The sequence below is a fragment of the Hippopotamus amphibius genome, chromosome 9 (genome assembly GCF_030028045.1).
Source record: "Hippopotamus amphibius kiboko isolate mHipAmp2 chromosome 9, mHipAmp2.hap2, whole genome shotgun sequence".
Taxonomy (NCBI): domain Eukaryota; kingdom Metazoa; phylum Chordata; class Mammalia; order Artiodactyla; family Hippopotamidae; genus Hippopotamus; species Hippopotamus amphibius.
The window spans coordinates 142,058,760-142,070,949 of NC_080194.1; the positions used below are offsets into that span (position 1 = coordinate 142,058,760).

General features: G+C 50.6%; 1 protein-coding gene across 2 annotated transcripts in view; it reads left to right on the forward strand.

The window, feature by feature from the left end:
* Nucleotides 1–12,190, forward strand: part of CARD11 (caspase recruitment domain family member 11) — a 106,135-nt gene that overhangs the window by 55,366 nt on the left and 38,579 nt on the right. For both annotated transcript variants that reach the window (XM_057695658.1, XM_057695659.1), the window contains exon 2: nucleotides 11,145–11,278. In XM_057695658.1, coding sequence (XP_057551641.1) covers nucleotides 11,272–11,278 — 7 coding nt within the window. In that variant the 5' untranslated portion in view covers nucleotides 11,145–11,271. The remainder of the gene's footprint in view (nucleotides 1–11,144; nucleotides 11,279–12,190) is intronic.

The window sequence follows — 12,190 nt, forward strand, 5'->3', positions numbered from 1 at the left end:
GCAGCCAGCCCTGATTATCTGAAGGGACAGGGAACCGGAATGACACAGAGCTCGTTGAAACGTGGGCTGTGGGATGGGAGCCGGGAGGGGCCCTGTTCCATGAGAGGGCTGCTTATTGCAGAGCTGATTTTGGGTCGAGACCCTTTCTGAGTCTCTCTTCTTCCTCCTCTCTCTCCCTCTCCGAAGCCTAATTAAACACACACGCCTGTTTCGCTCCCGGCGTGCCGGGTGCTCAGTGAACGCGTTTGAACTAACTTGCTCCTCGCTGGCTCTTTGGCAGAGCCTCTCAGGATAGGACGTCTGGTCTGAGTTTCACTCCCCTTGCATGGAAACTCTCGTTGTTGTGATAACAGTGGCACCGAGAGTGCGGCATTCTTCTAAAAATGCCTCCAGTGAATGGGGATGCTGCCACAGGACACAGAGGAGAAGGGAATGGAACACATCGGGCGTCTGGAGCCGCCTCAGGCTGGGCCGTCGGGCCCGGAAGGACTGGGAGCCGGTCGTTGTTGCTGTTCGCAGCTGCCCGAGTCTTTTCCCGAACCAGCAGGTGTGCTGGGTGCTGCGGCACCTCTCTCGTCTTCCTGCCAGGCTAAAATCTAAACATCGCTGCTGTGTCCTGCAGCTTTCCATCACCGGTGTCTTGACTGTTTCTTTCTCACCGGGAGGCAGGGCCACGCGGTCTGGAGTTGTCCTAGATGAGGTGCCAGCCCACCGTGTGGAACTCGTGGAGGGCAGGTCCTCCAGCTCTTTGCCCACCAGCAGTCTCTCTAGATCTGCCTGCTCCATCCGCCCTGGGTTTCGTGCCTGAGTCGTTCTGTGCCCTCCTCAGACCTGGAGCCAGTGCCCGCTGGGTGTCAGGCACCCACGGCACAGCAGGTCCAGCCGTGTGCCTTCTGAAGGTCAGCTGGGGAAGAAGGTTCTGTGACCCTCCTGCTGCCTGCCCCAGTGAGGGGGTGACACATTAGGCTGTCTCCCCAAAATGCTGGCTGGTGTTGGGTTATCCATTTTAAGAGTTAGGGTTCCACAAACGGAACCCCGGCGCCCCAGTGGCTAGAAAGGCATCTCCTTGAGAAAGCAGCAGGTGCTTCAGACTCCAGGAGTACCCGGGGGGGAGCATATGGTAAAGAACCGGTGGCTGCTATAACTCGGATGCAGCATAGTGGAGAGAGTGAAGGGTTCCCCCCAACGGAATGGAGGGCCCGCTGGCTTTTATGCATTTCAGCCGGTGAGATGGCTTGTGGCAAGATGGCTCTGTCCCTGCAGGTCAGAAGCTGGAGGGATGGGTATTCTATTTTATTTCATTTATTTTTTTATTGGAGTATCATCCGTTTACAATCTTGTGATAGTGTCAGGTGCACAGCAGACTGAATCCGTGTACATACACATATATCCACTCTTTTTTAGGTTCTTTTCCCGTGTAGGCCATTACAGAGTATTGAGTAGAATTCCATGTGCTTTACAGTAGGTCCTTATCAGTTATCTGTTTTATATATAGTAGTGTGTCTATGTCACTCCTGGTCTCCCAGTTTATCCTTCCCCCGCCCACCCCCTGGTAACCATGTTTGTTTTCTACATCTGTAACTCTATTTCTGTTTTGTAGATCAGTTCATTTGTACCCTTTTTTACATTCCACACACAAGTGATAGCATATGACATCTGTCTTTCTCTGTCTGAGGGATGGGTATTCTAGACTTCCAGTCCACAGCTGATAGATAGGCACTTACATCTGAACTGCAGGCACAGCAAAACCAGCCAGGTACGAATGAAGGGCGTGTGATCCTGTCAGCCGCTGTGATGTGAAAACCCTCCCACACCCAGCGAGAGAAAGGTCTTATCCACTGAAGAGGGGAAACTGTAACAAGAGAGCCAGCTCTTAGCCGCTGGAAATCAATCACTTTATAAATATTAAATGCCTATTTGTGAAAGATACTTGCTAGGCCACGGGGCGTACAGGGAAGTAGGAGATGGTCCTGCCCAGAGGATGGCAGGCAACATGATAGACCGAGGCTCACACCACCGGGTGAGACAGTCGCACAGTCAGAGGCCCAGACAGAAGGCTGGAGGACAAGACCTTTAAAGTTTTTCTCTAAAATCTGTTTGGTGTGGAGGTAATTATACCGGACACCAAGGCAGAGACTTCTCTCCATCTTGAGTTTGCCGCGGGCTTCCAAAAATGGGTGGACTAAGTGATATTGATTAAGTGCCTCCCGTGTGCACTGCAACAACCCGAAGATGTAGGTGCTGCGTGTCCAATTTTATAGAACAATAAATGGGGGTTCAGAGAGGTTAAGCAACGTGCTTGAGACCGCACAGCTGAAAACAGCAGAATCTAGGACCGTATTCTTTCCTCTAGAACACAGGGAAGCAGAAGCTGCTGGTTTTCTCTCTTGATAACAGTGATTTTGGGGGTTTGACTGTCTTTTTGTTTGATCTGAGTAGAATTCCTGCAGTCCTTCCCCAACAGCCCCCGTCTGTTGGGGGAGAGGGGAATCTATATCACTGCCCACCCACAAGCACAATGTATTTCAACCTCTGGAGGGCAGGAGTTACATCTTGGGGGAGGGGGCCTGCACGTGGAACCCCAGCCCCTCCAACTCTCTAAGCCAGCAGTGGAAGGAGTCTTCACGGAGCTACTCTCCCCCAGCCCTCAAACCACCTTCCGCTTTCCTTTCCTCTGCTGCCCGGAAATCTGCCCAGGGGTCTGAGGTCTGAGGAAGTTCAGTTCTGAGCTCAACCCTTGCACACCTCAGGGTGTTCACGGAAGTCTGAGGTCAACATAAAAGCCTGATCTGCTGCTTCCTGCACCGGTGTTTCGACCAGCCCCAAAGGCTTTTCTAGAAAGAGGCTTTGGCAGCCCTGTGCAGCCGGGGAAAGCCAGAGCTTCGAGCCCTCCTCGGCTTCCCTGCTGCGGCCGGGGTGACCTCCCTGATTTCAGCGGTTGGCATTCTCCCTGGATGGTGATGGGAGAATTACAAAGATGGAGGCAGAAACACCCCCCCCCGCCCCCACACCACCACCACTCTGTGTCCACGCAAGAAACCCTGAAATGTGCGTTTTTCTAGATACTAACCTAGTTGATTGAAGTCGTTGGCAGAGTTGTTTTCAAACACATGGAAATGCGTTTAGGAGTATTACCGCTTTTACCCGTCCCCATGACATTTCAAAACATAGACGGCCCCACAACTAGAAATGCATTTTAAACTGATTGCCACATCGATCCTAAGTAGATTTTCAACGTGTCTTATAAACGCTGAAGGGAGAGACCCGTGCTGGTTGTGTGTGCAGCCCACTCGCTCCGAGGCCTCAAAGGATGCAGCTCCGGGCCCCGGAGATAACTCTGTCTGAGCGGCGCAGGGGGTGGAACTCGAGTGACCTGCATTCCCCACCCGCCCCCAGCTCTCTGCGCTGTGCCTCTGATGACCTGCATCCTCAGAGCTAGGCTCGCCTTTAAAATAAGGGCCAGGCGGGCTGTGGTCCTGGCTCCTCTTCCTCCTCTCCCTGCTTCACCAGCCACTGCTCCCATCTTCCTCTTGCCTCGTCTTCCGACGCATCTGCGAAGCTTTCCTACCGTTGTTCCTTCACGTGTCTTTCTCTGCTTCCTTTGCTCTGCCCTGAAAATCCCTAAATGTGTCCCTTGTGTCTCATCCTCACGTGTCCTTATGTTTTTCCTCCTGAACCTTCTCATTGTCTCTTTCTTTTTCTTACTCTTCTGCTGTGCATGGCTAGGAATGCTTGTTGAGTCCAGTGGATGGATGGATGGGTGGGGGGGTGGATGGATGGATGGCTGAGTGAGTGGGGCTCCCATTCGCCTGCTTCAAGTCTACTCTGACGTGTCCTTGTTCAAACTCTGCAGACGTCCCCGCCCTAGACATCCAGAGGCCTTGGGCCCGCACCTGATCTCCTGTGGTAACCTTGCCCGGGCTCCCGTGGGATTCCAGTGCAGCAGGGTGGGACGAGCAGGAGATAAAGGGGAAGATTTAAGTCTGCACGTGGCTTCCACAGACACTTCCAGTTCTCATTCTTGGCTGCTCTCCGAGTAGGGCTCTTATTTAATGACGTTGGTGACCTTTCCTGCGACATGCAAGGACCCAGCCTTTTCACTTAGAGAATTCTTGAGGCTGCCGGGCTCACCCCACACTCGCACGCCAGCTCCCGGGCTCCCAGGCGCAGGACGATGCTCGCCAGTGCTCACGTTCAGGGCTGTGCCTGCCCCAGCGTGCAGTTTGTCCCTTCCGAACTGCCTCCCCCAGACCCCAGCCCCGAAAGGAGCTCATGGCTTCCACCCACCTCTCCTCTGCTAGCATTTAGCTTAGATGAAGCCAGGGGTCTCTTTGAAAGCACAGAGGGCTCCAGAATTGGAACCAGCTGGTGGTCTTGGTAACTTGACAACCCCCCCCCCCTCCCCCCGCCATGGCCAAGGCGGGCTTGCTGACCAGGCCCGGAAGGCACCCACAGGAGAGAACAGTGTTCCATCACCGTCAGGGCCGGCCCAGAGCAAGGCTGCACTTTCCGGGGGTGCAAGAGGGTGACCTCACTTGGGATGTGGGTTTGGCAAAGGGGTGTCCAGCCACAGCGCACGGAGACCATCGGGGGAGCCCTCACTTTGCTGTGTGCGTGGCTTTGGAGTCCAGACAGAGCAAACGCTCCTAAAGAGCCAATGTGATATAAATTGTTACACATTTCAGAACACTTTAAATCTGTCCTTCCTAATTGTGCTTTTCACAGAAGCTTCTCTTCAGTCCTGGTAGGAAAACGGGAGCTGGGGGGGTGGGGGTGGGGAGCCATAGCCTTTGGTCGTGCGAGAGGTGCGTGCCCTTCCAAACACCTCTGCCCTGGTGGGCGCGAGTCAGAAGCCACTGCAGGAGGTGTCTGGACACGTGGCAGCGCCTGGGGGGTAGGGAGGGGCAATGCTTGCCCTGTGCCCCCACCACGCCCAAATCCTGACCACCCGCATATGCTTCCTCTTCTCCCAAAAGCTATCAAGTGGAGCGATGTTCATTCCACAGAAGCCATTGGCCGATTGCCGGGGTCACCTGGAAGTGGACGGGTGGAGCACCTTGAGGAGTGGCAGATAGACATGTTACTTGGTGGCCTGGTGTCTGAGGTGATGCCCCGGGGTGGTGGGCCGTGCCCTGGGCTGAGAGGCAGGACATGCCTGGGATGATGGCTGAGAGGTCTGGCTGTAACTCGAGCTGTGGGGGGAGGGGCACGTGTGGAATAGTGAATAAGGAGGAGAGCTGGATTCCAGCGGGCGTTGTGGAGGCTGGAGACGCGACCAGAGATCGGCTGAACAGTGAGGGGCACGGCTCAGGATTTGAGGTGGGACCCAGCGAGCGGGCTAGATTGTCCGGTGTGTGCGCTGGACCGCGGTGTTGTGTTAGGTGCTGCTTCCCGGGCTGTGCTCCCCCCTCGGAGCCGCGCTGTTTGTTTCTGTCACCCGCGGGCCTTTGTACATGGCAGTGCTTCGTCCTTATTGATTGCTTACTTTCTCTGGTTTTATATCTAGAAAAACAGGAACAGGAACAAATAGATAAGGAAGTTGCTCAGATCATAGGGCTTAAAAGTCTGTGGCTGGGACCAGTGTGATTTTCTCAAAAGGCTTAGGCCTTGTTTGTCATGTGTATCTGCTAGGATGATTTTTGGCTGCAAGTTATAAGACCAAAATCACAGTTTTATACGTACTAGGGATTTTATTCTTCTCATGAACCAAGAACTCAAAGGTTAGCTTGGACCCAGAGTCCATGTAGCATCCTATGCAGCCGTACTTAGAGTGTGGACTTTGTCTTCATGCTCACAAGATTGCTGCTCTGCTTCCACACATTGCATCCACATTCCAGGTAGGAAGACAGGGACAAACAAAAGGTGCTTCTCACCTGATTCTCCCCCGCTCTACAGAGTCTTCCTAGATGTCTCACCCAGAAACTTCCACTTACATCTCATGGGCCAGAATTGTGTCACACCCACAGTTCTAACTGCAAGGGAGGTTAGAAATACGGGGTGTTTTTTTTTAAGGTGGGCACGGTGATCCTACAAACAAGATGGGGGCTCTGTTAATAAGTGAGAGAGAATGGATGTCAGGTTGGCCACTGGCAGGGTCTGCCACTCCACTGTGAATTTAAAATGATAATTGCTGCTTTCAAAATACGTATCCGTGAAGCTCTCCTGATTGCTATACACATGTTAATTCATGGGAAATATTATCATCTCAATATGTCGGTTGAATGAGCTGAGATAGACAGAGGTTAAAAAGTTAACTGGGATGCCAGAGAAGAATTTTGCAGGGGGGCTTTTCTAGCTGCTGCTTTTTGTAGGAATGAAAGGGATTGCAGGGCAGGAGACACATAGGAAGAGCTGCTTCTGGTTCTTTTCCATTAAGCTTTCATTTCAAGGCTGTAAACACGGTAGACAGTGCTGGTGTGTACCCGCGTCTCACAGGCAGTAGATCATCCTTCTCAATAATCTTTTCCCCCCTTTTATGCCAGAAGTCCTTTCAATTAAGTGGAGGTTTCATTGGAATAATTAAACCCTCCATCTCAAGCCTCTCACTCCAATCATCCAGGCAGATCAGTTAACCAAAGATGCATTTATCTAACTGACGGTTGACCCTTTCCCATTCCAGAGCTTTTGCACTGGGACGGCTCACAGAGAGGAGAGGTGTCTGTCCCACAGAGACGGCTCATTTCCAGAAGGCTTGGCACTCTCTGGATCTGAAGTGATAGCAGCCTCGTTTATTGTATCCAGGATCCGACTTTTATTTATTCACCTGACAAATACATACTGAACACCTCCTAAGCGGCAGGCCCCATGGTGAATTCTACCCGGGAGGTGGGGGTGAGGGGAGGATGCAAAGATGGAGACATGTGGGGGTAGCTGAAGCCCTCCAAACCCGTTTCCTCTGCTATATGTTCGGGACAGTAGTAGTATCTACCTCATAGGGTTGTTGTATTAAATGAGATCATCCACATGGAACGTTTAGCCCAGTGTCTGCCTTCAGCAACTACCGTGTGCCTTTTCCTAGACAGCTGTTAGAGGATATGCTCCAGCAAAATGAGGGAATAAAGTGAAAAAGAGGAAGAGGTGGAACCCAGGAAGCAGGGAATCCGATTGGCTGGATTAGCTACTGTGCTTCAGAAGCGTTAGCTGTGATGACGGCTAGTTTAATATCAGACGGTGCTGAGCCAGTGAGGGTTGAGTTGGAATCTCTGTTCTGCCACGTCGTGGCCGTGGAATCTCACCCTGTCATTTAACTCTCTGGCCCGACCTCCTCATCATAAAATGGAACTAATAAAACCCACCTCATCAAGCTCCTGCGAAGTTAAGCGAGGAGGCATCTGTGAAGTGCCCAGCACACAGTCAGCACTTCTGGTTTAGGAAGGGGGGGGTGAGCTGTCTGACAAGTTTTACAAAAGGTAGCACATAGGAAGCATGCAGAGAATGGAGGTAACTGATTGACTCTTATTCAGAATCTTAATTGATTCTTAACCGATTGATACTTAAATGCCTTAAATGGTTTCAACTATTGACATGTTATTTTTTATTATTTTTTTACCATGATAATACATGTCATGCAGAGATAAAAAGCAGAGTAGGCTTGTCGTGAAAAACATGACAGCCCTGATCCCCAGAGGCAGCTACTTCTAACTCTTCTCCACGTTGTTTTTATTTACCTCTTTATTTCTAAATCATGCTATTTACTGATATGTCGGTTTTAAGACATTATGTGTTGGCGTGCCATTAGGTGGATGATAATTTAGCTCGTTTTCCTAGTTCCCCACTCCATGCGCTCCCCCCCCCACCCCGCCGCCGGCAATCCATCGTCTCGGTACATTTAGATCCGTTTTACCTGTTACATTATCATGACCAGGTAAATATTGTTCATGTCGAGGGAAGTTGTGTGCAGGGTTTATGTTTCCCTTCTTGTCTTTTTGCTTTATCCAAAGTTAATATCGCCTCTTTTTTTGTCACTTGCTGAGGTTTTTTCTAATGTACCTATCCTCGGTTTTTTTCTATCTGACTCTCAGACCTGTCATTTGCCTAATATATAATATCATTTCCTAGATTATCAAATGTATCAGATAACTGTTCAGTATTCCACCCCCCCCCCACCCCCCCACCCCCATCCCGGCTACTTTTTGCTGCACCCGCTCACCCTGGAACTTTCCTTGCTGCTGTTTCCTGGCCTTCATACCTTCCTTTTTGTTGTTTTATTCCCTCATTTTACTGGAGCATAGCCTGCAGTAACTTCCTAAGAAAGGGTACACGTGAGCTAAATGTTTAGAGTCCTTGCCTTTCTGAAAATAGCATCATTCTGTTTTCACACATAACAGTTTGGGTAGGTATAGAATCCTGGGTTTAGAAGTATTTTCCTTCGGAAATGTGAGGGCATCACCTCATGTCCCCCAGCTTCCAGCATTACTGTTGAAAGACCTGATGCCAAACTTCTAGTCCTTTGCACGTGGGCTGACTTTTTCTCCTACAAAGCTTTTAGGGTCTTCTTTTATTCCCTGGTGCCCTAAAATTTCAGAATGATATTCTGAGAAGGTTTTTCTTCCACTGATTGTACTGAGCGCGCAAAGGACCCTTTAAATCTGAAGACTCGTGTTTTTACACTTGGAGAATCCTCTAATACTGTTTTCTCTGATAATTTCATCCCATAATTAATATTGTATCCCCACAACATATACAAGAAAGGAAGCATAACTTCTGTAATCTCTAAGATTTCTGTTTATTGGATATTAGACTTTCTAAATTGACCTCATTTCCCTCCTTTCTTATTTTCCTTCTCTTTAACCTTTTGGTAACTTGTGAGGCGATTTCCTCAATTTTATCTTGCAAATTTTCTGTTGATTATAAACCTCTGCTACTTTATTTTAATCACTAAGAACTCCTTCTGGTTCTCTGATTGCTCTCTTGTCCAAGCACCTACTGTTGCTTTATGGCTGCAATAGCTTATCTAATCTCTTAATGGATTTTAATTATCGGATTGTGGGTTTTTTTCACTTTTCTCTTATTCTGTGCATTGTCTGCTTCCTGCAGTTTCTCTGTATCAGTTTGTCCCTTTCAATCTCTTCCTTTCATGTGGAGACTTTGGTCAAACATCAAGTGCTCCTTGGCTCTCTGTTTATTCTTATGTGGGAGGCAACAAACAATGTGTGTGCAAGTTCTGTTTGCAAAATGGCCTTCCCTGGGGGGTGAATAATCACTGGCTGATTGTGCTTGAATAACACTGATGACGGGGAGCTCGTAACTCACCAAGTCATTGAATCCTCTTTTGAGAAGCAAGAGTTATTCTTTTGAGCCCTGAGCCTGCCATCTTAGAACTTGGTTTTAATTCTGTCTTAAGCTTATGTGTTAAAGTGATATTTCAGGGAGCTTTTGTACATACACTTGCTGGTTAGAGTCATTTAAAAGGTAAACTTTTTTAAAAAGGCAATTCTGGGGGCTGTGTGATAGTGATTAAGTTCAAATCCTACTTTCCATGCTAATCATATGACTTTGAACCTCTCCCAGGTTTGATTTCCTTGGCTATACTGTGTGGTGGTGGTGGTGATGGTGGTGGTGATGGTGATGGAGATGGTGGTGGTGGTGATGGAGATGGTGGTGGTGATGATGGTGGTGGTGATGGTGATGGAGATGGTGGAGATGGTGGTGGTGGTGATGGAGATGGTGGTGGTGATGATGGTGGTGGTGATGGAGATGATGGTGATGGTGATAAAACCTCCTGTCTCAAAGATTTCTTGAGCAATTAGGCTCAGCCAAGTGCCTGGCAGAGTAAATAGTCTATAAGAACAGGGATGATGTTTCCACCAGTTGAATGTCATACCTATGAGTCAGTCCCTCAGAAGACATATCCTATACATTTTCCCTGACCTTAGGACCAAGTTCTTGAGGGTGAACTTAAAATTCCAAGGGCAAAAATAGAAAGTTCAGCCTCATTACTGGGAGCCTTGTGTCTCAGTTTTCCCAAACTACGTTGACATATCTTCAGGTAGTACCAACCTGCCTTCCCTTTCTTGCAATGTAAAACCTCTCTTACAATTAATTTTCTTAAACCCTTTACTTCTGATTATAAAGAAGGAAAATGCAAATGTATTCTTCTTTTTTTAATGCAAATACAGAGAGGTATTATTTCCCTGGGCCTTGGTTTGTTGGGCCAAGGACGGCCCTGCTGATAGCTGGGGCTCCCAGCCCGCCCATAGATCTCCTGCTCCCCCAGCCCTCGCCCAGGACCCACAACCAAGGAGACCAAGGAGACGCTGTCCTCTGGAGAAGCACGTCACCGCCACCTCCCCGGGGCTGAGGGTCTGTGACAGCTCACTCCGATCCAAGCTGACACCCGACAAGGAGAGCTTCTGTCAGCCCTGGGAGATCTGGTGTCACCCGTGATTAATCCTCAAAGCCAAAACCCAGCAAGTTTCTAATTAAACAGTGGCATCCCAGGGTCCCCGTCACCCCTGAGTGGAGCTGTGGATTTGGAGCAGCTGCCTGGAGCCCCCGCCAAGGGACCCTGGCAGCTGTCAGGACAGGTGTCAGCCCCTCCTCACCTTCTCGGGGTCTGTGCCTCACCGTCCATCTTGCCACTCCCCAGCCGCCCTTTCCCTCAAAACCCACAGCCCCAGCTGGGCCCCTAGAGGGACCGGCTGGGCACGACAGCCTTGTCAGTCTCCACAAGGAACGCCGCCCTGGGGAAGTGACGGCGTGTTCCTGCCCAAAGCCACGGTGAGCAGGGCTGAGATGTAATTCACAGTGAAGGGAACGCTTCTGGACTCGGGAGTGTGGTTTGCTGCTTTTGACCTAATGGTAGCTGACTAGAACCTCTCCACTCTGCAAATGCTCCTACCAAAGACTTCCAACGAGCTTCCGGCCACAAGCAGCCCTACAGTTACCATCTGGCCTTCTCTCCACTCCCAGATCCTGGGACCTGGGGCCAGTGGCCTTCCTGGCTGTCCGTCCGTGGGAACAAAAGCCCTCCTTCCCCCGCAGCTCCTGGCCGTGTTCCACTGTGTCCCTGTCACCTGGAGAGATGCGGGTGCCAGGATCATCTGGCCTTTTCTTCCCAAGCAGGGTGCCCCTTCTCTACTTGAACGGTTCTCTCTAGCCAACCCCTGGGCTTGTTTCAAGTCAGGTTATCTTTCCTCTTACAGATCCTGGCCATCACGACTCCACATCCAGAAGGAGACTGGCTCAGGGAAGGACCAGCCCCAACCAGAAGGAGTAAAAGTCAGACCTCAGTAACAGGAGGGAACCTCCTGTCTGTTGAGCACCGACTCTATGCCAGGTACGTCAGAGTCACCTTCTTTATATAAAATAAATCGAAAGCGAGGTTACCTGAGGCTCGCCAGGGGAGCAGTGAGGGGCGGGCTCCAGGCACAGGGAGGTGCAGGAAGCAGGCTCTGAGCGAGCGGCCGTCTGGTGGAGCATCAGAGACGGTCAGCCGGGACACAGCCGTGAGGGCTGGTGGGTGGCCGACCTCAGCTTGGAGATCAAGACAGAGATGCTGAACTGTATCACAGCAGCAGTGGGGGCCACGTGATCCATATTTTCAGTGAACGGGGGAGGGAAGTGGGACCAGCAGCTGCCAGGAGTTTGTCCACCGGCAGGTAATCTCCTTGGCCTGTAGAAACGTGAGCAAAGTAGCCCTTCCTGTAGCACGTGGCCCGGGAGCCTTGAACCTGCTCTTTGGCTATTTGTAGAAAGACAGATGTGGGCGAGGGTTTGACTCAAGACCGAGCCAGACCCTGCTGAGGGTCCTGTCCGAGTTGCCATCAGCTCTGGCCACGATGGAGGGACGGGAGGCCTGTCCAGCCTGATAGGCTGTTAGAGCTGAGGCCTTTGTGTCTAAGAGTGTGTTTCTGAGCAGATGCTTCATCCAGGTTCATCCAGGTGACGGGGCTGAGTCGGGCTGAGTTACAGGGAAGCATCTGAGAAGAGAAATACATTAGAAATTGGGTCCTTTTGAGCCTAACTACACTGTCCATAGTCCTGCCCGTGAAATAGTTCATACATTTTTATATGCACAGACACATATTAGAATGTATATGTGTATCTAGGAAACACAGACCATTAGAATGGGCACGCGTGTCCCCCGCGGAAGCAGTGTTTCCCAGGGTCACCCGTGTCCGCTGCATGTCCCCCGTCACAGCTGTCCTGCTGCCTTCACGCTTCTGATGTTTACCCGACCCCTGCTCCT